This window comes from Coregonus clupeaformis, chromosome 23, assembly GCF_020615455.1.
Source record: "Coregonus clupeaformis isolate EN_2021a chromosome 23, ASM2061545v1, whole genome shotgun sequence".
Lineage (NCBI taxonomy): Eukaryota > Metazoa > Chordata > Actinopteri > Salmoniformes > Salmonidae > Coregonus > Coregonus clupeaformis.
Window position 1 is genome coordinate 36,535,713 of NC_059214.1, and position 27,700 is coordinate 36,563,412.

General features: G+C 44.9%; 1 protein-coding gene across 2 annotated transcripts in view; it reads left to right on the top strand.

Annotated features, from left to right (window-relative positions):
- The window catches only part of abca12 (ATP-binding cassette, sub-family A (ABC1), member 12), a 69,824-nt gene extending 48,319 nt beyond the window's left edge, over positions 1-21,505 (top strand). For both annotated transcript variants that reach the window (XM_041844712.2, XM_041844713.2), the window contains exons 47-58: positions 1,264-1,379; positions 2,821-2,980; positions 3,386-3,639; positions 4,119-4,323; positions 4,561-4,670; positions 6,314-6,464; positions 15,286-15,420; positions 16,124-16,227; positions 17,133-17,225; positions 19,401-19,506; positions 19,939-20,076; positions 20,584-21,505. In XM_041844712.2, the coding sequence (XP_041700646.2) occupies positions 1,264-1,379; positions 2,821-2,980; positions 3,386-3,639; positions 4,119-4,323; positions 4,561-4,670; positions 6,314-6,464; positions 15,286-15,420; positions 16,124-16,227; positions 17,133-17,225; positions 19,401-19,506; positions 19,939-20,076; positions 20,584-20,700 (1,689 nt within the window). In that variant the 3' untranslated portion in view covers positions 20,701-21,505. The remainder of the gene's footprint in view (positions 1-1,263; positions 1,380-2,820; positions 2,981-3,385; positions 3,640-4,118; positions 4,324-4,560; positions 4,671-6,313; positions 6,465-15,285; positions 15,421-16,123; positions 16,228-17,132; positions 17,226-19,400; positions 19,507-19,938; positions 20,077-20,583) is intronic.
- Positions 21,506-27,700: the final 6,195 nt, after the last annotated feature.

The window sequence follows — 27,700 nt, forward strand, 5'->3', positions numbered from 1 at the left end:
TGGGGATGGTGTTCTCAGGGTGATGAGAGGTGTTGGGTTTGCGACAGACATAGCGTTTTCCTTGATGTCCACAAAGCTCAATTTTAGTCTCATCTGACCAGAGTACCTTCTTCTATATGTTTGGGGTGTCTCCCACATGCCTTTTGGCAAACACCAAACGTGTTTGCTTATCTTTTTCTTTAAGCAATGGCTTTTTTTCTGGCCACTCTTCCATAAAGCCCAGCTCTGTGGAGTGTACGGCTTAAAGTGGTCCTATGGACAGATACCCCAATCTCCGCTGTGGAGCTTTGCAGCTCCTTCAGGGTTATCTTTGGTCTCTTTGTTGCCTCTCTGATTAATGCCCTCCTTGCCTGGTCCATGAGTTTTGGTGGGCGGCCCTTTCTTGGCAGGTTTGTTGTGGTGCCATATTCTTTCCATTTTGTAATAATGGATTTAATGGTGCTCCGTGGGATGTTCAAAGTTCCTGATATTTTTTTATAACCCAACCTTGATCTGTACTTCACCACAACTTTGTCCCTGACCTGTTTGGAGAGCTCCTTGGTCTTCATGGTGACGCTTGCTTGGTGGTGCCCCTTGCTTAGTGGTGTTGCAGACTCTGGGGCCTTTCAGAACAGGTGTATATATACTGAGATCATGTGACAGATCATGTGACACTTAGATTGCACACAGGTGGACTTTATTTAACTAATTATGTGACTTCTGAAGGTAATTGGTTGCACCATATCTTATTCAGGGGCTTCATAGCAAAGGGGGTGAATACATATGCACGCACCACTTTCCCGTTATTTATTTTTTATAATTTTTTGAAACAAGTGATTTTTCATTTCACTTCACCAATTTGGACTATTTTGTGTATGTCCATTACATGAAATCCAAACAAAAATCCATTTAAATTACAGGTTGTAATGCAACAAAATAGGAAAATTGCCAAGGGGGATGAATACTTTTGCAAGGCACTGTACAATACATTTCCACTAGCATTGCTGCATTGTCCAAAAATGCTAGCCAGGAGATTCTTGATGTTGCTCATCCTGTACTTCCTTCATACAGTCAATGACAGCACTACGGCCCACACCTTTTCTTTATTTGTTTTGGGATTGTAGAGACAAGAATATGATGTTCAGCTGTTAAATGAATAGGACTTGATTTATTTCCACTATTGAAAAAGGCAGTTGCAGTGATTCTACAGTTTGACGTATGTGATGTATTTAAGCGACCAGTGTACTACGGTGTGTTAAGCATTATGTGTTGCTGTTTCTCCAGGCCTTATACATGCTCCCAGTCGCTCTTTCAATTGCCGCGATAGCAGCCTTCCAGCTCCCAGCCTTCAATGACAGGCAGAACCTTGCTGCTGTCAGTCTGCTGCTGGTCATGTTTGGGTAAGTACACACGCACGCACACACACACAGATGGACGGATATACACATACACATGCACACACACACACACACACTTTGGGTGAGTGGCTGCCTCAGCAGTTTCTATTACCATAGTGACTGCACACACACACAATACAGGTTCCCTTATCCATGTCAGAGGTGAAGGATCTCAGTTGTTCGAGGATCACACCTACCTTTCCTTGAGTACCATATATACAGTAGCTCCCCAGCTCAAGCAGGTAGGAGGTTTTATCAAAGGATGAAACCATTTCTTGTCAATAAGTGATGGGTGGCTGCTTGCTACTGTACGTGTTTTCTTAAGACCACAGTCTATTTCACGCAAGGTAGAATGTGAAGCAGAATTCCATCAATGCAGAGCCTACTTCAGTGTGATTCCCCTTTCACAGCAGCCTGTCTGCCTGTCTGCCTGCCTGCCTGCCTGCCTGCCTGCCTGCCTGCCTGCCTGCCTGCCTGCCTGCCTGCCTGCCTGCCTGCCTGCCTGCCTGCCTGCCTGTCTGTCTGTCTGTCTGTCTGTCTGTCTGTCTGTCTGTCTGTCTGTCTGTCTGTACATACTCTGGACTGGTTTCTCTGCTTCTGTGTGGCATCATGGCTTGGAGCAGATAGTCTCTCTCTCCTATTTAACCAGTCTGACTGCCCTACAGCCCCCCCCCCCTCTCATCTCTCCCCCTCTCTCACTCGCTTCTCCCCCCTCTCTCTATTTCTTTCTCCCCCTCTCCTCTCTCCCACTCACTTCTCTCTGCACATACTCTCCCTTGACCCAGGCACCCCAATCAAAAGAAAAAGGCAGATCATTTAGAGTAAGAGGTGAGAGGAGAGGGGGACTCACCATGGGGGAATTTATAAAGGAACTAATTTAGCTTCTTCTCTTTTTGTGGTGTAAGTGTTTACCCTCCTTGAAAATGGAGTTAAAGTTTATTTTATTATTTTATTTTTTATTTATTTTTCAAAGTTCTCTGGCTTGGTCTCTTGTTTCATATAGTCATTCCACTGAGTCAATTATAACGAGATTAAGCAAATCATGCATTCGTCATCTGTTGCAAGTTAATCTCAGAAGCCAGAAAATTAAATCTTACGTGCACTAGCTCTATTCCATCTAGTTGTGGGGGCAAAAGTGTCGAAGTCTGAGCTAGTGGAAACATCAGATTCAGCTGCTCCCCACTACAGAACCACCCACATGTTCTGGTAAAAATCCCTGCCTTCACATCAAGCACCACATCCACGGAGTCTTTCACAAGAGATTAGTTGCAAGTTAAAGGCTGATAGTTGTAATGAGTAACCATCTCATAATATCAGAACCCAGAACCAAATATCACGTATGCTAGCTAGCTATGTTTAACAGTCTGTCATTAGACTAAACGTCTCATGCATTAAACAACATGTCTGACAAGTGACAAGTGTCATGTTGTCATCTGGTTTTCAGGTTTGCCACATTCCCGTGGATGTACCTGCTGTCAGGGGTCTTTAAGGATGCAGAGATGGCCTTCATCAGCTACGTGTGCATCAACCTCTTCATCAGCACCAACACCATCATCTCCACCTCCGTCGTCTTCTTCCTGGGACAACTCAATGAGAACGATGAGGTGAGCAGTACAATGTAGAGATGACTGAAGGAGCCATTTTATGACTGGAGCCATGTTGAAAAGATATTTCCCTGAAAAACTTTTGTTCTGATTGCCTTTTTATATTGAAGAGTCCATTACTCTTTAGGTTTGATAAAGCATTGTTCTTCTTAGGTGAACAAATAAGGGTTTTGAATGGCATCTTCCTTTCAATATTGTTCAATAGTGGAACTCAGTCTTTGTTTACCTAGTTGACATTCCAAGGACTGAGCACCCCTTCTGCGGGTTATTAGATATTCCAGCTCCTGCATGAAGTGCTTACACCTCTATCTCTCTCTCCCTCTTTATTTTTCCTTCTCTCTCTCTCTCTCTCTCTCTCTCTCTCTCTCTCTCTCTCTCTCTCTCTCTCTCTCTCTCTCTCCACAGAGGATACACGAGGTGTACCGCATCCTGTCCAATGTGTTCCTGATCTTCCCCCAGTTTAGTTTTGGGAACGGCCTGATGGAGCTGGCCAGGGTTGAGATGCAGGTTCAGATCCTCAGTGTGTATGGAGTGGACGCCTATAAGAACCCCTTCGCCATGGACATGCTGGGCTGGATGTTCGTCTCCCTCTTCCTCCAAGGCTTCATTGGCTTCACCCTGCGTCTGCTGCTCAACAAGTGGCTCATACGTAAAGTCAGGTGAGCCTGCTGTGGTGATAGAGAACTATAGCAGATTGGAATGGGCAATGATGATATATGGATGTGGGAGGCATGGTGGGCATGTAGGGCACAATTAAACTGGTCCCAGATCTGTTTTTGCTGTCTTACCAACTCCTATGGCATGGCAACGACCATATGAGTTTGCAAGATGGCACACACCAGGCTAGAGGGTCAATGGTGGAATAGCGTACATTTCTGGTCCCCATATGTTGCTGAGTTGTTCTGTTGCTGTTATCCTCATACGCATCTTCTCTCACTTTCTTTCTCCACATCTACCTCTACCCCTTCCTATGATCCCTTCCTTCCTTCTTCGAGCAAGCCACTTAACCCTAATTTGCTCCAGGGGCACGGTACTACTATGGCTGACCCTGTAAAACATTTCATTGCATCTATCCGTTGTGACAATACAACTTTTTTTTTGTATCCCTTCCTCATCCCTCCATCCCTCTCCTCCATAGGATCCTAATCTTCCCCAAGAAGGCAGTGCCCCAGTCTGATACCCAGGACGAGGATGAGGACGTGGTGGCAGAGTGCCAACGTGTGACCAGCGGAGCGGCCGTTACTGACCTGCTACAGGTCAACCAGCTGACCAAGGTCTACCAACACCTGGCCAAGAAGATCCAGGCCGTCAAGAGGCTGTCTGTGGGCATTCCTGCTGGGGAGGTAAACTCCGGCTCCGTCTGATTCTGCAACATTCACACCCTTCACAAAGGTTTATGAAGTCACTATCAGATTTGCCAATAGGTCACTTTAGGCAAGTCTAAGGCAAGTCCAAGTCTTTAAGTTATAAGTGAGGATGAGTCCAAGTTAAGTGTCGTTCTGAGTCTGTTCTAGCTATTTATTGGAGTTTGGTACAGCGGCTGCTTTGGTCCTTGACATGAGTGTGGTTGTGCTGTGCAGTGCTTTGGTCTACTGGGGGTGAACGGAGCAGGAAAGACCACCACCTTTAAGATGCTGACTGGAGACATCAGCCCTACTGAAGGGACAGCACAGATCAAGGACTGGGATGGGTAAGGCTATGGTGTAATATGTGTTACATTACCTTATACACTGCATTCGTAAAGTATTCAGACGGCTTCCCTTTTTCCACATTTTGTTACGTTACAGCCTTTTTCTAAAATTGATTAAATGATTTTTTTACTCACCAATCTACACACAATACCCCATAATGACAAAGCGAAAACAGGTTTTTAGAAATGTTAGCAAATGTATTAAAAATAGAAAACAGAAATACTGTCTTTACATAAGTATTCAGACCCTTTGCTATGAGACTCGAAATTGAGCTCAGGTGCATCCTGTTTCCATTGATCATCCTTGAGATGTTTCTACAAATTGATTGGCGCACCTGTGGTAAATTCAATTGATTGGACATATTTGGAAAGGCATCCACCTGTCTATCTAAGGTCCCACAGTTGACAGTGCATGTCAGAGCAAAAACCAAGCCATGAGGTTGAAGGAATTGTCCGTAGAGCTCCGAGACAGGATTGTGTCGAGGCACAGATCTGGGGAAGGGTACCTAAACATTTCTGCAGCATTGAAGGTCCCCAAGAACACAGTGGCCTCCATCACTCTTAAATGGAAGAAATTTGGAACCACCAAGACACTTCCTTGAGCTGGCCGCCCGGCAAAACTGAGCAATCGGGGGAGAAGGGCCTTGGTCAGGGAGGTGACCAAGAACCCGATGGTCACTCTGACAGAGCTCCAGAGTTCCTCTGTGGAGATGGGAGAACCTTCCAGAAGGACAACCATCTCTGTAGCCATCCACCAATCAGGCCTTTATGGTAGAGTGGCCAGATGGAAGCCACTCCTCAGTAAAAGGCACATGACAGCCCGCTTGAAGTTTGCCAAAAGGCACCTAAAGGACTCTCAGACCATGAGAAACGAGATTCTCTGGTCTGATGAAATCAAGATTGAACTCTTTGGCCTGAATGCCATGACCTCAGATTGAGGCAAAGGTTCACCTTCCAACAAGACAACGACCCTAATTACACAGCCAAGACAATGCAGGAGTGGCTTCGGGACAAGTCTCTGAATGTCCTTGAGTGGCCCAGCCTGAGCCCAGACTTAAACCCGATCGAACATCTCTGGAGAGACCTGAAAATAGCTGTGCAGCGATGCTCCCCATCTAACCTGACAGAGCTTTAGAGGATCTGCAGAGAAGAATGGGAGAAACTCCCCTGATACAGGTGTGCCAAGCTTGTAGCATCATACCCAAGAAGACACAAGGCTGTAATCGCTGCCAAAGGTGCTTCAACAAAGTACTGAGTAAAGGGTCTGAATACTATGTAAATGTCATATTTTATTTATTTAGCAAAAATTGATTAAAAAAAACCTGTTTTTGCTTCATCATTATGGGGTATTGTGTGTAATTGATGAGAAAAAAACAACAATTTAATCAAGGCTGTAACGTAACAAAATGTTAAAAGTCAAGGGGTCTGAATACTTTCCGAATGCAATGTATTTTACAAATATCCATTCATTAATGGATTTGAGCATATTATCTATTGGATAATCCCCTGCAATTATGCGCTTGTGAGATAAAAAATAATATTTAAGTATACTTTTCTCATGTCGCCTGCCTGTATTATTCAGAACCGTATCCTGAGAGACCTCTTACACTCTTTTAAATCACTCTCTGCGTGCGTGCTTTCAGGAGGATGGTTGACATCATTGACTGCCGTAACGAGGGCATCAACATCGGCTACTGTCCCCAAGTGGACGCTCTGGATGACCTGCTGACAGGGGAGGAACACCTGTACTTCTACGCCCGCATCCGAGGCATCTCCAAGAGGGAGATAGACCGGGTAAGACATCCCATAACCACAGGGGACTTTTGTTATCTTTGTGACCGTGTAGAGGGTGGCTTGTGTCATCTAGGATCTGGGTAACTGTGTTTCCCATCTGTTTGCGATATGGCCCTCCCTTACACCCACAACAAGACACTTAGCTTTCATCAAAACACAGAGAACAACATCACCATTGCAGAACAACGTTAAAATCTGAAAAGAAAAGACCCATATCTAGCTAGGTACTGTACTCCTTTGCTTTCCATCAAAGCACGGAGAGCAACATCTACAGAACAATTTCAGAATCTGAAAATAAAAGATTGACATCTAGCTATGTACTGAGGTACTCCTTCTTTCTTTGCTCTCATCAAAGCATGGAGAACATCAACATAACAGAATAACAAAATAAAAAAAGTAAAGATTGACATCTATCTTGATACTGTACTTGTTATGATTTAACTGGATAAGAACCCAAATGCAGACAAGTACACCAAGCCAGAGAAGTTTTAACAGGTTTATTTACAATGTTCACAGTCCAGGTTTCCAAATATATGGGAAGAGCAAGTCCAGGTACAGGGAGGGTAACAGATCCAGATCAGGGCAGGTGTGGTACCGTAATGTCCTAGTGTCCGTGGTGAGTCCAAAAGAGAGGTCCGGTAATGGAGAGCAGGATGGTGGTGGCAGGAGTGAAGCGGAGGCAGGAGTCAGGTTCCAAATATATGGTCGTCTTGACTATGATCTGACGATGAGTGGTAAGTTTGACCGGGTCTTAAAGGCTGAGGTGATATGGTGAATGAGCTGCAGCTGGAACCCTGACTCCCGCACACCAGACTTCACTCCTGCAATCAAGGACAGACAGAGGGGAGGGAGAGAGCAGAGAGAGCTACCTATCAGCAGTAGGCCTAACAGTACCCCCCTCTACGGACGCCACCTGGCGGCCGACGGGGTTTATCGGGATGTAACCTATGAAACTCTCGGACCAGATCAGGATCCACAATGAAGCTCCTGGGCACCCAGGAACGTTCCTCGGGACCATAACCCTCCCAATCCACCAGGTACTGGAAACCACGACCTCGGCGGCGAACATCCAGAAGTCGCCGGACAGTGTAGACCGGACCCCCACCCACGATCTTGGGCGGAGGAGGGGGACGAGAGGGCGGGCACAAAGGGCTAACCGACACAGGCTTAATCTGGGAAACATGAAAGGTGGAATGAACCCGTAGGGAGGCAGGAAGCTGTAGCTTAACCGCGCAGGGGTTAACAATAGACAGTATCTTGAACGGTCCTATAAAACGAGGCGCCATCTTCTTAGACTCCACCTTCAATGGAAGGTCCCGTGACTTCAGCCATACCTCTTGACCAGGAGAGTAACCGGGAGCCTGGGACCGGTGACGGTTGGCTTGCCTCTGCATGTACGCCGAAGCTCGGGACAGAGCTACCCTGGCCTTCCTCCAGACCTTGAAGCAGCGGCGCATGTGGGACTGCACCGAGGGTACCGCAAGTTCCCTCTCTTGGGAAGGGAACAGGGGAGGTTGATAACCCAGAGCACACAGAAAAGGAGACAAACCAGAGGAAGCGTTAGTCAAGGTGTTATGAGCATATTCCACCCAGGGGAGCATGGAGCTCCATGACCCAGGGTTAGACCCAGTGACACAGCGAAGTGCGGTCTCCATCTCCTGGTTCGCTCTCTCGGCTTGCCCGTTGGTCTGGGGGTGATATCCAGAGGACAGGCTGGATGTAATGCCCAAAGCTTTACAGAAAGCTTTCCACACCTGGGAGACAAACTGGGGACCCCTGTCAGAGACAATATCCGTGGGTAGACCATGAGAGCGGAACACATGTTCAACCAAAATATCAGCCGTCTCTCTGGCAGTGGGCAGTTTAGGTAGGGCCAAAAAATGAGCGAACTTAGAAAAACGATCAATCACCGTAAGAATGACAGTCTTACCAGATGAGGGGGGAAGTCCAGTGACAAAATCCATAGCGATATGCGACCAGGGCCGGCTGGGTATAGGTAGAGGTCGTAGATGACCAGCGCTGGCCTGGGTGGAGTTTTTACTTCGTGCACATACCATACAAGCAGCAATGAAGGCTCGAGTGTCCGCCTCCATCGTGGCCCACCAGAACTTCCGTCGCACAAAGTCAAGGGTCCGCGAAACTCCAGGGTGACAGGTAAGGGGAGACGAGTGAGCCCACTGAAGTACCTGGGAGCGAGCAGACTCAGGGACAAACATCCGGTTAGGAGGACCCCTCCCAGGGTCAGCTTGATGATGTTGAGCCTGTCTAACAATCCCCTCGATGTCACATGTGATGACTGCAATACTGCAGGTAGGAGGCAAAATGGGTTCAGGGTTACTACCAGTATCAACAGCCGAATGAACACGAGACAGGGCGTCAGGCTTGACGTTGCGTGACCCAGGACGGTAAGACAGAGAAAAATTGAATCTCCCAAAAAATAGTGCCCACCTGGCTTGACGGGGGTTGAGCTGCTTCGCTGACTGGAGGTAAGCCAGATTCTTATGATCCGTCCAAACGATGAAGGGTTGTTCCGCCCCCTCCAACCAATGTCGCCACTCCTCGAGAGCCAGCTTAACGGCGAGCAGTTCACGATTTCCAACATCATAATTCCTCTCTGCCTGAGAAAGTTTCCTTGAGAGAAAAGCACAGGGATGCAGTTTGTTATCTTCCGGAGAACGTTGTGACAACACTGCACCTACCCCAGTGTCGGATGCATCCACCTCCACGACAAACTGGCGGTCGGGGTCCGGCTGCATCAGAATGGGAGCCGAGGCGAAGCGATGTTTCAGTTCTTCGAACGCTGATTCGGCCCCTTCATTCCAAGCGAACGGTCGTGAGATGGAGGTGAGAGCGGTGAGTGGCGCCGCAATGCGGCTGTAGTCCTTGATGAACCTCCTATAGAAGTTCGCAAACCCCAGGAATCGTTGAAGTTGTTTTGCGGGTAGAGGGAGCTGGCCAGTCCGTGACAGCAGAGATCTTAGCTGGGTCCATCCGCAGCTCCCCTGAGCTATGATGTAACCCAAAAAAAGAGGTCTCAGACACATGAAATTCACATTTCTCCATCTTCACAAACAGTTTGTTCTCCAACAACCTTTGCAACACCTGGCGCACATGCAGTTCATGTTCCTGGGAGGACTCTGAGAAAATCAAGATATCATCCAGATAGACAAAAACAAACCGATTCAACATGTCCCGAAGGACATCATTGACTAGTGCCTGAAAAACAGCAGGGGCATTAGACAACCCAAAAGGCATAACCCGATACTCAAAATGTCCCAAGGGTGTGTTGAAGGCAGTCTTCCATTCATCACCCCTTACGAATGCGCACCAGGTGATACGCATTTCGTAGATCCAGTTTCAGAAGATGGTAGCACCATGAAGGAGGGGAAAAGCAGAATTAATCAAAGGCAGAGAATACTTGTTCTTAATGGTGATGTTGTTAAGTCCACGGTAATCAATACAGGGTCTGAGGGTCTTATCCTTCTTAGCAACAAAAAAGAATCCCGCTCCTACAGGTGACGAGGAAGGACGCATAATACCTGCCGCCAAGGAGTCCCGAATGTAGTTCTCCATAGCCTCCGTCTCCGGCCGGGAGAGATTGTACAGGCGACTGCTGGGGGAGCGGGGCTCCTGGCTGGAGGTCAATGGCGCAGTCGTAAGGCCGGTGAGGAGGAAGAGAAGTAGCTCTGTGTTTGCAGAAAACGGATGCCAGGTCATGATACACGTCAGGAACAGCAGAAAGATCCATGGACTCCAGTGGAGGTTGAGGCACAGTACTGGCAGGAGTCTGAGCAGAACACAAACAATTCACATGACAAAATGTGCTCCATGAAACAATGCTACCTGTCACCCAATCAATGTGTGGATTGTGTTTTATGAGCCAGGGGATACCAAGGACCAGGGGAGTCTGTGGGCAGTCGATAATATGGAATTGAATGTTCTCCTGATGATTTCCCGACACTCTAAGACAAACAGGAACAGTCTGATGGGTAATGCGGGTCAACAATTGTCCATTTAGACCCTTAGCCTGCAGCGGACAGTCCATAGGAACAGTCTCCAAAGCCATTTGTTGAGCCCACTCTCTATCCAAAAAGCTTTCGTCGGCACCAGAGTCAATCAGCGCACTAACAGAGAAATTCTGGGACTGCCACTGGAGGGATGCCTGGAGCAGAATGCGGGGAGAAGAGGAAGAATCCGCTGCTCGGCTCACCAAAACTTCTCCCATTAATGATGAGCCGGCCCTTTTCCCGGACGAACTGGGCAGGAAGGAACGAAATGACCAGCTTCTCCACAATACAGGCAGACCCGAGCCTGAATACGACGTGCACGCTCCTCTGAGGACAACCGTGCACGACCCACCTCCATGGCTTCGGGTTCAGTGCTCCTCGTATCGACTCGGGAAGATACGGCTCTCTCCGTAGGGACGATGCAGGGAGGAGTTTGTTGATGACAGACAGGTTGCTTGGAACTAACACTCCTCTCCCGGCGGCGCTCCCGAATCTGATTATCCAACCTGATAGTGAGTGAAATAAGATTATCCAGCGTAGGCGATTCATCATATGACACCAATTCATCTTTTAAGGTCTCAGACAAAGCATTGATGAACACTCCTTGTAATGCCTCGTCATTCCAACCACTCACTGCTGCTAAAGTCCGAAACTCCACTGCCATCTCCGCCACACTACGAGCCCCCTGCCGAAGAGAAAACAGCCGTTTCGCAGCCTCCTTGCCTCGTACGGGGTGGTCAAAAACCTTCCTCATCTCCGTGGTGAAGGCAACGTAAGCGTTGCAAATGTCCGACTGACTCTCCCAGACCGCGGATCCCCAGGCACGAGCGGAACCGCTAGTAGAGTTGATAAGGTAGGCAATACGGGCTCTTTCTGAGGCGTAGGTGAGGGGCTGTTGTTCAAACACTAACGAGCATTGAGTCAAAAAATCGCCACAGGTTCCCATGTTCCCGTCATAGCGCTCTGGAGCAGGAACAAAAGGCTCTCTGATCTGGGCTGAAGGGGTAGTAAGGGCAGATACTTGATTGGAGAGTAATTGAACCTGATTAAGCAGCACCTGACTGTCCTCAGCAATCGTTTTAAACAGGGTATCATGTTGGCCAAGTAAAATGCCCTGATTGGCTATGGCAGTCCAAATTTGAGTGCACTCTGGGGTGGTATCCGAGCTACTGTCTGCTGGGTTCATGTTGGTCAGATCATACTGTTACGATTTAACTGGATAAGAACCCAAATGCAGACAAGTACACCAAGCCAGAGAAGTTTTAACAGGTTTATTTACAATGTTCACAGTCCAGGTTTCCAAATATATGGGAAGAGCAAGTCCAGGTACAGGGAGGGTAACAGATCCAGATCAGGGCAGGTGTGGTACCGTAATGTCCTAGTGTCCGTGGTGAGTCCAAAAGAGAGGTCCGGTAATGGAGAGCAGGATGGTGGTGGCAGGAGTGAAGCGGAGGCAGGAGTCAGGTTCCAAATATATGGTCGTCTTGACTATGATCTGACGATGAGTGGTAAGTTTGACCGGGTCTTAAAGGCTGAGGTGATATGGTGAATGAGCTGCAGCTGGAACCCTGACTCCCGCACACCAGACTTCACTCCTGCAATCAAGGACAGACAGAGGGGAGGGAGAGAGCAGAGAGAGCTACCTATCAGCAGTAGGCCTAACAGTACTCCTTTTATCCTTTGCGGTCCATCAAAACACACAGAACAACATCAACAGATCCACTTTAGAATCAGATCAGAAAGGATAAAAGATTAATCACTAGCTATTGTAGTACTAAATGCTGGAACACTCACTATGAGTAAGACTGAGAAACCTAGTGAAGAACCCTTAAAGATACAGTACACCGGGCTGGTATAAAGTTGAGTGTAGTTTAGACAGAGCTGTGCTTGGTTACCTCTGTTTTCCAATTAAGACAGACTGTAGTGGATGTATCAATGGATCCAGATTGATTTTTCTTCCTAGCAGAGAGATCATGCTATGATGAGAGGATCATGTTTGACAGTTCACCGCAGGCACTGCTCCACCTAATTCATCACTCAGAAAGCTAATCAATCTGTGCATTCATTCTCCCATGATTATTATGGAGAGTGAGTGTTTCTGATGTTTCCTCTCTCGCTGTATTACTGATGAAGTCTGCATGGAGAACAGTCAAAGATGATGAGATTTTAGTTTTTTTTCTATCTGACATGTCACAAGAGAGGTCACAAGTCACATGTGAGCTCATTCAAAGCATTTTCAAAGAAATTGAATTATATTTGTAGAGAATAACACATACATGATGACCCAGATCTGCTTACAAAGGGGGAAAAGCTAGCATCCTTTGACTGTGGGTTTTTGAGGATGACTAGCATCTCTCAAGGGCTCCCTCTCCCACCCTCTCTCTCGCTCAACCTCCCTCTCCCCTCCTCCCTCTCCCTCTCCATCCTTTCAATTTGGACACCTCAGCCCCATTACACTGATAGGCTCTGACAACCTCAATGATGTCACCAATAGATACAAACAGCCAATCAGACACAGAAATGATGCTGATGACTCGCCATAATATCCATTATACCAGAGCCTTACAAGGGCTCTGGCCATTACTGCTGTCGTTACCATTCTCTGTTCCGTTCAGGATGATGACAACAATGGCTTTAATGTCCACAACAACAGTGGCTGCTAGTCTTAGGTAATTCACACAGATATGGAGAGGGAGAGGGAGAGAGGTAGAGAGAGAGAACGAACAATGGCTTTAATGACCATAACAACAGTGGTTATAGTCTTAAGCTAATTCACAGGGATAGGTGGAGGATGGGAGAGAAAGAGAGCGAGAGAGGTGGAGGAGGAGAGAAAGGGGATGACAACAATTTCCATAACAACAGAACAGTGGTTATAGTCTTAATTAATTCACAGGGATAGGTTGGTTTATATATAGCCTCCCTCCTCTGTAATGCTCTTCATCAGACAGTCATAACTTGAGGTAATTAGACAAGGGCCTAATGCCTTAATGGGGTTGTTTCATATTTACATGGTTTAGCCACTATTAATGAGGGGAGACATTATAGGTCAGTGGTAAAGGCCACCTGAAGAGAGAATAAAATAGCACTTTTAAACTAACTGTTAGTACACCTACTGTTAGCACAATCTAGGAGACCGAACATACTTTTGAACTAACTGTTAGATATTTTCTTATCAATGTTTTAGCTAGATAATCATTCAAAATTCACAGTTGTTTGATGTTGTGTCTTTATCCATGGAACACATATGTTATAATAATATATAATAATAATGAAATATAATATAATATGCAATTTAGCAGACGCTTTTATCCAAAGCGACTTACAGTCATGTGTGCATACATTTTTACGTATGGGTGGTCCCGGGGATCAAACCCACTACCCTGGAGTACAAGCGCCATGCACTACCAATTGAGCTACAGAGGACCACAAAAAGCTGTTTATATACACAGTTTATAGAGGTATACCTGGGCCGGACCAGAGAGATTTTTCAGGAATTAAAGGGTGTGGACTTTGAAAGGCATTCTATATCTCTGCTCAGGACTATTAACCAGGAATACAAAAGACAATCATGTGTAAATGTTGTCGACCTATGGGAAAATAGCTCATGCTTAAGATTGCTTTGAAGGAGCCTTAGTGTAGAATGAATATAAAACAGTTGCATTTAGAGCACCTCCACTGTCTAGGGTTTTTGATGGTGCATGTAATATGGATTATTTTAAATGCAACAAAAAGTCTAGCATACTGTAGTTAATTTCTTTGATGCACACATAATACAAAGTGTTGTTGCTCTCAGTCACTTTCAATTGCTTATTAGTCAACTCAAGCTTATAGCTTTTTTGGTTTAAATTGATAAATTGCAAGCAGACTATGTTCTCCCTCAGACTGGTTTAAGCTTGCAGAATGTACATAGGTATAGAAGACAGAGGAGATAATACAGCACACAAACAAACCCACCCTTGATGGCCAAACTTCATTAAAAATGCATGGTGGAAAAGTCTAACTAGATATTCATCTTGGTAACAGGTATTTAACTGCTGGACCCCGGTGCTTTTTAACCCAAAATGTTCTCTTTAACTAGGCAGAAGACACATTTAAATTTCTCACAAAACAATACAGTATCCTATTCTTCTTTTCTTAACATTTCTCCATTATAGGTATACAGTATACCTGTAAAACTTCAAGTAACAGCCTGGGCGTTTATTTGCTTCAATCACTGAACACAACCGGTGCTTATTAGAAACAGGCTTGTATTTGAGCCAGGCGTCTATTTCCTCAATGCACACAGGTTTTGCTCAATAAAATGTTGAAAAGAATACCACAGTTTATTGTGACCAGTATGACCAGTATAAATATTATGATAACAAATCAATTGCAGATCAGACTAGGCTGCCTATCATACACCCCTGATTCTCTCACTCGTTGAGCCTTGTATACCACGTAGATGAGCCGACCATGTCGAACCACACTGCTGTATCATCCATGGCAATGATGTTGCTCTCCTTTATCTTCTTTTGCGCAATATTTACGGTACTGACTGAAGTTCACTCCTAAACGGTTTATTTGAAACATTTATTTGCTGAAATGTGTGCCGATGCTCGGCTTGAAAAAAAGGGACAGGCGGCTATTTGAGACTGCATTTGAAGTTTTACAGTACATAACTTGGTCTCTGTTTTTAACCCAAAATGGTCTTTAGACAAATTTCAGTTTCTCACAAAATGGAGAATAAAGTATGTATTCTCCATAATAGGTATATACGTAACTGGATTTTTTGTTGTTGACCCAAACTGGTTTCTCTTGTCCTTTCTCCCTCCCAGGTGGTCAATTACCTGCTGAAGAAGCTGGAGCTGGGGTACCATAGACATACCATCAGTGACAGTTACAGCTGTGGAACCCGTAGGAAGCTCTCCACTGCCCTGGCACTCATAGGACACCCACATATACTGCTGCTGGTGAGGAGGACATGCGCGCGCACACACACACACACACACACACACACACACACACACACACACACACACACACACACACACACACACACACACGGCTGCTGGTGAGCAGTCTGAGGACCCATCTGAGAGCAACACCCATTCATCAATCTGTCATATTAACAGTGTGACATCATCATACCTACTGCTAACACAATGCTGCAGATACTCATTTCATCCCTGTATGGTGTCCATTTTAGGACATCATCAGAAATCAGCCTCATACATAGCCATGGGAAGTAGTTTGGGTGTGCTGCAGATGGCTATATCAGTCTGCTAATACAGGACTATTAAAGGCCCAGTGTACTACTTTTGTGATTTTATTTTTTATTAATATTTTTTTAATTCTGATATTTCAGGGGGTGCTGCAGCACCCTCAGCACCCCTATTTCCCGCGGCTATGGCCTCATACTGAAGCAAACATATTGCTGCTGCTCCTCCAGTGCAAGCCTTAGATTAGAACAACACAAAGAGCAATCCTTATCTCATTCCCATGTATGGTGTCCATATTACGACATCTTCAGACAGACAGTCTCTTACCTCACCTTTACATAAGTCAAGTGAGACCGCTACATGGGTCAAGCATCAGGCATTCACTCCTCTCTATTCCATCTCCCTTGAACTCACCTCTCCTCTTCCTCTCTTCCCTCTGTCCCTCTCTCCTCAGGACGAGCCTAGCTCAGGTATGGACCCTCGCTCCAAACGTCACCTGTGGAAGATCATCTCAGAGGAAGTCAAGGGGAAGTGTGCTGTAGTTCTCACCTCTCACAGGTAAACCTCCCTACATCTCCAACGACTCAACAATCCCATTACTTTCAAAAAAAGGTATCTATAATAAAGATATTGAGTGATCATAAAATTAGGGAAGGTACTGGGTTTCAGTGAAGCTACACAGTATACTGTAGGAGTTATATAATTAAGCAATAAGGCCTGAGGGGGTCTGGTATATGGCCAATATACCACAGCAAAGGGCTGTTCTTAAGCACGACGCAATGCGGAGTTCCTGGATACAGCCCTTAGCCGTGGTATATTGACCATATACCACAAACCCCCGAGGTGACATATTGCTATTATAAACTGGTTACCAACGTAATTAGAAGAGTAAAAATACATGTTTTGTCATACCCGTGGTATACGGTCTGATATACCATGGCTTTCAGCCAATCAGCATTCAGGGCTCGAACCACCCAGTTTATAATTAAGCAATATGGCCCGAGGGGGTGTGGTATATGGCCATTATACCATGGCTAAGGGCTGGTCTTATGCACAACGCAACACGGAGTGCCTGGATACAGCCCTTAGCCATGGTATATTGTCCATATACCACAAACCCCCAAGGTGCCTTATTGCTATTATAAACTAGTTACCAACGTAATTAGAGCAGTAAAAATAAATGTTATGTCATACCTGTGGTATACCACGGCTTCCAGCCAATCAGCATTCAGGGCTCGAACCACCCAGTTTATAATAATAAGTAATCTCCCATCATAAGGACAACAATGGAAATACGTCTCTGACTTCATTGTCTCATCCTCAGTGATTTTATTTATGCATGTGTTTTTTATGTGTTTTTAAAATGGTCAACTAAACTAAAATGTGTTTGTGTGTGTTGCTGTATATTCTGATAGATAATGGTTAATTTTCCCTCTATAACCTCTACTGTATGTGTGTTGCAGTATGGAGGAGTGCGAGGCGCTTTGCACCCGTCTGGCCATCATGGTGAAGGGTCAGTTCAGGTGTCTGGGCTCCCTGCAGCACATCAAGAACAAGTCAGTGGCCTCTCGTCCTCCCCTCTCGTCCCTCTCTCATCCCCTCTCAGCTAGTCATTAGTCACCTCTGGTCCTCTGCTGCTCTCCTCCTATTGTTGTCTCACTGATCTGTTGTTCCCTGTACCCGAGCCTATGCTGGGCTGGTTGCAGGTTTTTTTGTGCTGCCTTGCAAACTCCTTTAACGGTAATTGTTTGGCATTACAACAGCCAAAGGAGATTTGGGACCAGCCTATTCCTATTGTTCTCTGACTCACCTTTTGTTCCCTGTACCATATGCCTAGCCTGGTCCCAGATCTGTTTGTGCTGCCTTGCCAACTCATATGGTCATTGTTTGGCATAAAAACGGCCATAGGAGTTGGCAAGACAGTACAAACAGATCTAGGACCAGGCTATTCCTATTGTTCTCTGACTGATCTGACGTTTGTTTCCTGTACTCTAGGCTAGCTTGATCTGTTTGTGTTGTATAGCCAACTACAGCACAATGATAACTAAACACAGATCTGGGACCAGGCTAACTGTATGCTAGGCTGTAGACCCATGGGGCGGCGCACAATTGCAATGCCAGGGTTGTGGGTTTGATCCCCACGGGGGGCCAGTATGAAAAATACAAAAAATAATGTATGCACTCACTAACTGTAAGTCGCTCTGGATAAGAGCGTCTGCTAAATGACTAAAATGTAAATATAGTTTGTAGCCTAATATCAGTGGTGAACCATGACTATTGGACCTAGGCCTTCGGTGGGGGTAAAAAATCTTCCAACACATTGTACCAAACTCAAAAATCAAAAAGAATAACAGAAACATAGCATCACTTAATGCGCCCAACTGAATCAAACAGGTCTGAGGCTGAGCCACGCTTCGGGCTGCCACTCACACAGAGACAGCACCCGCACGGATAATGCTACCAGCAACAACAACCAAACTGCTTACACAACCTGTGGTAGCCTAACGCCATCACTATCACACTATCACCAAAAGCGACAACAGTGACACATCAAAGGATGTGAGTGTGACAGGCTTGTGATGCTTTTTGTAAAAGACATAGCTAGGCTTATAGAAAGACAGCAGTCACACACAGCATGATGTTAAAGAATAAGCAGTACATTCACTCTGATATAATAAGCCAGTAGGTCCCAATCATAAGAATACAAAAACCCAACCATTATGCTAAGCATTTCCCAATCGAAATGTACAACTCTTATTTCCCATTGCAAACATATTTTTCACGTTCAGCACACAAAGTAACCAGTTATCTTAAAGAATCATCAAGGACACCACACACCCCAGCCACGAGCTGTTCACTCTCTTACCGTCGGGCAGACGGTATCGGAGCATGGCTCATACCAACAGGCTCAGACAGTTTTTTGACATCAGATTCTCATCAGACTAACTCCTTGAATACTCTACTCCTTGAAGTTTGCAGTTGTGTAAAAAAAACACTTTTGTTCAAAACGAAACAAAAATACCCTTTAGTGTATGTACTTTACTGTATTTATAATTGGGAAATAGATTTTCAACAGTAAAAGTTAAAACATCGCTGGAGGACGTCTAACTTCTTGTTGAAAGTTAATCTTGAAAAGGGCGAAGCTAACAAATTAGCAACAACATCCTCTTCGATAACACCTGCTGCAGCCGCTGCACACTAGCCTACAACAAAAGCTTGCTAGCTAGACTGTGGGAAAACTACTGCTCGCTATTGTTGGCCTTCGAGAAGGCGGAAGTTTCCATACGTTTCAGTATGTGATTAGTTGATTCCACTCACTACAAAATTCTGCCCTAATACAGTTGTATGGCAGGCTTCTGAGGGCCTAGCCAATGGCTGACTTAGCTAGATAGATTTATGTCTGGAGAGACCACCAAATAAATATTCTGATTGGATATATTTTTCTCTTCAGTGTTAACCCTTTCCTTTCCAACACAAACTGAAGAGATCAAATCAGAATATCATTGAAAATAAGAATATAATTAGAATATTATAGAAAATATTAAATTAAAAGTAAATGTATATTTTAAAACTACAACAATTATTGTATAAATCCTTAGGCCTTCTCTGAAGGCATAGAAGGCCCTCACACCGGTTCCATACTGCCTAATATCCCCCCTTCCAACAGACATGAACTCTGATTGGTAATAAAAAAGTAAACATTCCTTCGTGATGATGTGTGTTTCTCTCAGGTTTGGCAGCGGCTTCACGGTGAAGATGTACCTGGCTGTGTCTTCCTGTGACGTGGAGGTCATCACCAACTTCATGCAGCACCACTTCCCCAGCACGTACCTCAAGGTAAGATACCTGGGACAGTCTGGTGTGGGGGACTGAATGAATGAATAAACTGTATTGATCCCCAGAGGGGAAATTGGATTTGTACCAGTATAAAATACATTCCTATAAAATTCCCACAAAGCACATTCACACACACTGCACTATAACGGTTAAAAACAGTTTTGGTCAAAAAATAATTTGGTCAAAAATCTTTCATCTGTTGTAACGGCCAGGTATATTACCTGATTAAATGTGGTATTTAGTTTCCTGACACAAGAACAAGCCAGTTGATTAGAAATGGCTGTCTGTCTAGATAGAAAAATACTTTGAAGTCAGATTTAGAAGTAAAAAATAAACGTAGTTCATGCGTTTTGCCTTTGTACTGTAGAACAGCGCAGTTTGACATGTGGCACCTGATTGATTGAGATGTGCCCTCATGTCTCCTCCTCCCAGGACCAGCACTCTTCCATGGTGGAGTATCATGTGCCTGTAGCACCTGGAGGTGTGGCGGACATCTTTGACCAACTGGAGTCTAACAAGGCCGCTCTGCAGATCAAGCACTTCTCTGTCAGCCAGACTACCCTGGATGAGGTGAGAGCGAGAGGGGATGATGTGAAAGAGGGAGGGGGTGGAGGGCGAGAGATGGAGGGAAGGATGGTGGAGGGTGGAAGGGAGAGAGAGGAACACGGAGAGAAAGGCAGATGGAGAGAGTGAGCGATGGGATGTGAGAATAAGAGAGAAAGAAAGAGAGACGGGGGGAGTCTGTCGGAGGGAGAGAGAGACCTAACAGACTTAAAGGGCAATTACAGTATGTCTTCACACTTCAGAAATCAAGTTGCAAAAATAGGTTTTGAATCCTATTCAGAGTAACTGACAGAGGGTATGAACCTACTACCTACACTCTTAGAAAAAAAGGGTTCCAAAAGGGTTCTTTGGTTGTCCCCATAAGATAACCCTTTTTGGTTCCAAGTAAAACTTTTTTTGGATCCAGGTAGAACCATTTTGGGATCCATGTAGAACCCTCTGTGAAAAGTATGTAAAGCAATCTGAACAACCAACCCAGTCACTGATCCTGTAGAATTATTCATTCCCCTCCAGGTCTTCATCAACTTTGCCATGGGGAAGATTGGCATCGAGACCATCCCAATCCACAGCGAAGAAGATTCCGAAGCAGACAGCATCAGCCTCGAATCCATCGCGGCCTCAGAAACGTAGCTTTGGCGGCCATCTTGTTCACAATGTGTCTGTCTACATGTCTGTCTGTCTGAAGACACACACTGTGAAGGAAGAAGATAAATATTCACGCTAGATAGAAATTAATAAATTGATCTATGTTTTAATAATAATGGAAACATTTAATATATGAATCAACCTGTAATCACTTTACTTTATTTTAATTGTATAATTTCTCTTTGGTACTGTTCTCAGTTTATCAAATCACTTTTATACCTTATGAAGGATAACTTATGAAGTGACTTTGTTGCGACTTTGGACTGTTAAATTGAACAGGGTTTGTCTCTTGTTATTTCATCAGGTAATGAGAATCAAAGAGATGTGAACATGCTTCTATCATGTATCTTCACTAATATGTGTCGAAATCCTAAAAATGTAATGGCCTTCCTTCCTCAATTATCTGTTTACTTGTCATGAACAAAATATATATTAATGGAAATCATGCCCAAGATCAAATAAATGGTATTGTCATGTTATTATCATTACAAATCTAAGTACTGTGGTGGAGGCACTGATCTTTAGCAACAGTTGTAACCTTAGAGAGATGCGCATTCCATTGGTGAAACTCGTATCTTTTGTTGATTAAATTCTATTGATTTGGCCCATTGGTTAGAATTATATATATATATATAATAAGCTACATCAGTGGTTCTCAACTGGTTTTGCCTCGGGACCCACATTTAACCAGGTTGTCTCAGTTGTGACCCAAAGGATCGGCAAAATACAATCTGGAAAACGATTTTAATGCTATATTGATATTAAATGTAGCAATTACATGACAAGGGAACAACATTCCCACCTCCTTCATTGTCAATTATTAAACGTTGCCCATATTCATGATGAAGAATGTTAATAAACTCACTGTCTTGAGACTACAAAATCAAACAAAATAGTGCTGCTAATAGCTCTATATTGAAAATACTGTGATTGAAAACGTGTTCAGAGATTAAATTATAAAAAAAATGTAAGTTCATTATCATTTCTACACACTTTCTTATTCATTTATTTTTGTTACCCCTTTTTCATGATATCCAATTGGTCTTGTCCCATCGCTGCAACTTCCGTACGGACTCGGGAGAGGCGAAGGTCGAGAGCCACGCGGAAGCCAGCTGCACCAATGTGTCGGAGGAAACACAAACACCGTACAACTGGCGACCGAAGTCAGCCTGCATGTGCCCGGCCCGCCACAGGAGTCGGGACAAGGACATCCCGGCCGGCGAAACCCTCCCCTAACCCGGACGACACTGGGCCAATTGTGCGCCACCTCATGGGTCTCCCGCTCGCGGCCGGCTGCGACACAGCCTGGGATCCTCAAGCCTCAAGCACTGCCGCTGCGCCACTCGCGAGGCCTCTACACACTTTCTACCTGTTTTAATTCGTTTAAGTTCAGACTGGAGCATTTTTTCATTAATAGTTAAATAATATACAGTACCAGTCAAAAGGATGGCTACTTTGAAGAATCTCAAATATAAAATATATTTTGATTTGTTTAACACTGTTTTGGTTACTACATGATTCCATATGTGTTATTTAATAGTTTTGATGTCTTCACTAATATTCTACAATGTAGAAAATTGTAAAAATAAAGAATAACCCTGTAACGAGTAGGTGTGTCCAAACTTTTAACTGGTACTGTGTACAGTGGGGAGAACAAGTATTTGATACACTGCCGATTTTGCAGGTTTTCCTACTTACAAAACATGTAGAGGTCTGTAATTTTTATCATAGGTACACTTCAACTGTGAGAGACGGAATCTAAAACAAAAATCCAGAAAATCACATTGTATGATTTTTAAGTAATTAATTTGCATTTTATTGCATGACATAAGTATTTGATACATCAGAAAAGCAGAACTTAATAAAATAATTGCCAGACGGCCAATCCGCCCATGGCTAAATGCTATCAAAACCATAGAAACCCTTGATGTCAAACTTCCCCAAAGGCAGTCTTCTACCGATAAGTCACTGGAAGGGTCTGAAACTCACTAAATATAGCAACAAAGTTGCTAAATTGGCAACACTCCATTGACCCAGGGCTGCGATTAGTACTTTTTTTACTTTCTGAAACGTTCAATTGAATGGAAACTGTGCTGTACTGAACGACCAGTTGAAAAACGGGGAGAGGTTGGGTGGTGGGTTGGGGATACCGATGTATAATAACAACTGGAGACTGAGTCCAAGTTGTCAGACCTTTGTTTTCAAGGTATTCTAAAAGGGGCCAGGGCAAGGGGCCAGGCTTCCGGTCGAAGTTATTAACATTTTAGATTCATGCTGTGACATGAGCACTCTCTAACTGGACCTGGTGGGACTAAGTTAGCTAGCTGGCTATCAAAAAAAAAAATTCAAAAAAATAATTAGATAATCTAATGTCAGAGTCCACGTGAAATCAACGTTCTAGCTAAAATAAGCTATCTAACTAGAATCCACGTGGATCAATTTTAACTAGATATCTAGTGGTAGTGAGATCGTTAGATCGCTAACAAGCTAAATGTGACATATCTAATGTGACTCCAAGTCAGCCTGGCTATAACTAATGTTAGCTAGCTACTTTATCCCCCTCAAATAAAATGTATTTACAAACTATCTATGCATTTTGCCTAGCTAGTGATTATCTATAGCTAGTAACTATCTTGGTTAGCCCCCATTGAATATCATTAATTGAGGATAGCAAGCTAGTTTGCATCAAATTCACATTAAATAACTTTCACAAACACGTTTCTATAGCTGACTAGGTAAACACCATTACTATCCTGCTATCTAGATCATAAATGTTAAGTAAAACTTAGGCCAAGTGTAATTACATTGATCATTGTGTCTACATTGCTTGACAGCAAAGTTATTTTAGAAGATTCAGATGAAAAGGTGGTCTTCAAAAGCGGTCACAATGCCCCAGGGAAAGATGAAGAAATATGGTATGTACAGAGGTAAGTGGCTATGTTGATCATGCGAAAGCGTCTGCTGTACATGATCATGCTTACTGTGTAAGTAACATCGTTGAGGTACTTGTTGATGATGCAGATGTTGATCACAGCGATATCACTGTGATGCTGGATGTGCATGATGACACCAGTTGTGTGTCAGATGTAGGCCTACATCACAATGATATAGCTGTGATAGTGGATGTAAGTGAGGAAAGTGTGGCGTCAGAGGTCCATGATACTGGGGTTAATGATCATGTTTATGTCATTGAGTACACCCCTTGTGCTCCTGAACACAACTACAGAAGGCTGCTGACGTCACCAGGTGATTTTCCCACACCTCAGCTGAGCAGAGAGAATCCAATACCAACAAACCTACGCTCTCTATCCCAGTTTGCCCGCAAATGTTTTCCATACTTCTTTATTGGCGTGACGTGACTGCCATTTACCGTTTGTTTTCACATGCCACTTATCTGAAGTCCTCCTGTGTGTTCCCGCTAACGTTGTTAATCACATTTTATCCAATTTCACTTGTGTGTTCCAGGCTGGCCGCTGTTGATTCCTTGCCTCTACCAGAGAGCTACCTGGCTGACTACAAAGGAGCTGCAGGCTGCTGACGTCACCAGGACGATGTTCCCACACCTCAGCTTAGCAGAGGATCCAATATGACAAACCATGCAGTAGATCCTCAATCAAATCAAATCAAATCAAATTTTATTGGTCACATGCGCCGAATACAACAGGTGCAGACATTACAGTGAAATGCTTACTTACAGCCCTTAACCAACAGTGCATTTATTTTAAACAAAAAAGTAAGAATAAAACAACAACAAAAAAGTGTTGAGAAAAAAGAGCAGAAGTAAAAATAAAGTGACAGTAGGGAGGCTATATATACAATAGAATAAAGTGACAGTAGGGAGGCTATATATACAGGGGGTACCGTTGCATAGTCAATGTGCGGGGGCACCGGCTAGTTGAGGTAGTTGAGGTAATATGTACATGTGGGTAGAGTTAAAGTGACTATGCATAAATACTTAACAGAGTAGCAGCAGCGTAAAAAGTATGGGGTGGGGGGCAGTGCAAATAGTCCGGGTAGCCATGATTAGCTGTTCAGGAGTCTTATGGCTTGGGGGTAGAAGCTGTTGAGAAGTCTTTTGGACCTAGACTTGGCACTCCGGTACCGCTTGCCGTGCGGTAGCAGAGAGAACAGTCTATGACTAGGGTGACTGGAGTCTTTGACAATTTTGAGGGCCTTCCTCTGACACCGCCTGGTATAGAGGTCCTGGATGGCAGGGAGCTTTGCCCCTGTGATGTACTGGGCCGTACGCACTACCCTCTGTAGTGCCTTGCGGTCAGAGGCCAAGCAGTTGCCATACCAGGCGGTGATGCAACCAGTCAGGATGCTCTCGATGGTGCAGCTGTAGAATTTTTGAGGATCTGAGGACCCATGCCAAATCTTTTTAGTCTCCTGAGGGGGAATAGGCTTTGTCGTGCCCTCTTCACGACTGTCTTGGTGTGTTTGGACCATGATAGTTCGTTGGTGATGTGGACACCAAGGAACTTGAAGCTCTCAACCTGTTCCACTACAGCCCCGTCGATGAGAATGGGAGCGTGCTCAGTCCTCTTTTTTTTCCTGTAGTCCACAATCATCTCCTTTGTCTTGGTCACGTTGAGGGAGAGGTTGTTGTCCTGGCACCACACGGCCAGATCTCTGACCTCCTCCCTATAGGCTGTCTCATCGTTGTCGGTGATCAGGCCTACCACTGTTGTGTCGTCGGCAAACTTAATGATGGTGTTGGAGTCGTGCCTGGCCATGCAGTCATGGGTGAACAGAGAGTACAGGAGGGGACTGAGCACGCACCCCTGAGGGGGCCCCCGTGTTGAGGATCAGTGTGGCAGATGTGTTGTTACCTACCCTTACCACCTGGGGGCGGCCCGTCAGGAAGTCCAGGATCCAGTTGCAGAGGGAGGTGTTTAGTCCCAGGATCCTTAGCTTAGTGATGAGCTTTGAGGGCACTATGGTGTTGAATGCTGAGCTGTAGTCAATGAATAGCATTCTCACGTAGGTGTTCCTCTTGTCCAGGTGGGAAAGGGCAGTGTGGAGTGCGATAGAGATTGCATCATCTGTGGATCTGTTGGGGCGGTATGCAAATTGGAGTGGGTCTAGGGTTTCTGGGATTATGCTGTTGATGTGAGCCATGACCAGTCTTTCAAAGCACTTCATGGCTACAGACGTCAGTGCCACGGGTCGGTAGTCATTTAGGCAGGTTATCTTAGAGTTCTTGGGCACGGGGACTATGGTGGTCTGCTTGAAACATGTTGGTATTACAGACTCAGTCAGGGACATGTTGAAAATGTCAGTGAAGACACTTGCCAGTTGGTCAGCACATGCTCGGAGTACACGTCCTGGTAATCCGTCTGGCCCTGCGGCCTTGTGAATGTTGACCTGCTTAAAAGTCTTACTCACATCGGCTACGGAGAGCGTGATCACATAGTCGTCCGGAACAGCTGGTGCTCTCATGCATGCTTCAGTGTTGCTTGCCTCGAAGCGAGCATAGAAGTGGTTTAGCTCGTCTGGTAGGCTTGTGTCACTGGGCAGCTCGCGGCTGTGCTTCCCTTTGTAGTCTGTAATAGTTTTCAAGCCCTGCCACATCCGACCAGCGTCAGAGCCAGTGTAGTATGATTCAATCTTAGACCTGTATTGACTCTTTGCCTGTTTGATGGTTCGTCGGAGGTCATAGCGGGATTTCTTATAAGCGTCCGGGTTAGAGTCCCGTTCCTTGAAAGCGGCAGCTCTACCCTTTAGCTCAGTGCGGATGTTTCCTGTAATCCATGGCTTCTGGTTGGGGTATGTACGTACGGTCACTGTGGGGACGACATCATCGATGCACTTATTGATGAAGCCAGTGACTGATGTGGTGTACTCCTCAATGCTGTCTGAAGAATCCCGGAACATGTTCCAGTCTGTGCTAGCAAAACAGTCCTGTAGCTTAGCATCTGCGTCATCTGACCACTTTTTATTAGCCGAATCACTGGTGCTTCCTGCTTCAGTTTTTGCTTATAAGCAGGAATCAGGAGGATAGAGTTATGGTCAGATTTGCCAAATGGAGGGCGAGGGAGAGCTTTGTATGCGTCTCTGTGTGTGGAGTAAAGGTGGTCTAGAGTTTTTTCCCCTCTGGTTGCACATTTAACATGCTGGTAGAAATTAGGTAGAACGGATTTAAGTTTCCCTGCATTAAAGTCCCCTGCTACTAGGAGCGCTGCATCTGGATGAGCGTTTTCCTGTTGATTAATGGCCTTGTACAACTCATTCAGTGCAATCTTAATGCCAGCATTGGTTTGTGGTGGTAAATAGACAGCTATGAAAAATATAGATGAAAACTCTCTTGGTAAATAGTGTGGTCTACAGCTTATCATAAGATACTCTACCTCAGGCGAGCAAAACCTTGAGACTTCCTTAGTATTTGATTTTGTGCACCAGCTGTTGTTTACAAATATACAGAGACCGCCACCCCTCGTCTTACCCGAGTCTGCCGTTCTGTCCTGCCGATGTAGCGTATAGCCTGCTAGCTGAATGTTATCATTGTCGTCGTTCAGCCACGACTCCGTGAAACATAAGATATTACAGTTTTTAATGTCCCGTTGGTAGGATAACCGTAATCTTAAATCGTCCATTTTATTCTCCAAAGCTTGAACGTTGGCTAATAGGATTGATGGGAGAGGCAGTTTACTCGTTCGCCGTCGGATCCTTACAAGGCACCCGGATCTGCGTCCCACGATATCTCCGTCTCTTCCTCACGCGAATGACGGGGATCTGGGCCTTGTCGGGAGTCTGTAGAATATCCTTCGCGAACGCCTCGTTGAAGAAAAAGTGTTCGTCCAACGCGAGGTGAGTAATCGCTGTCCTGATATCCAGAAGCTCTCTTTGGTTATAAGAGACGATGGCAGAAACATTATGTACAAAATAAATTACAAATAACGCGGAAAAACACACATAATAGTACAATTGGTTAGAGGGCTGTAAAACGGCAGCCATCTTCTTCCGGCGCTGTTCTTCTTTTTTT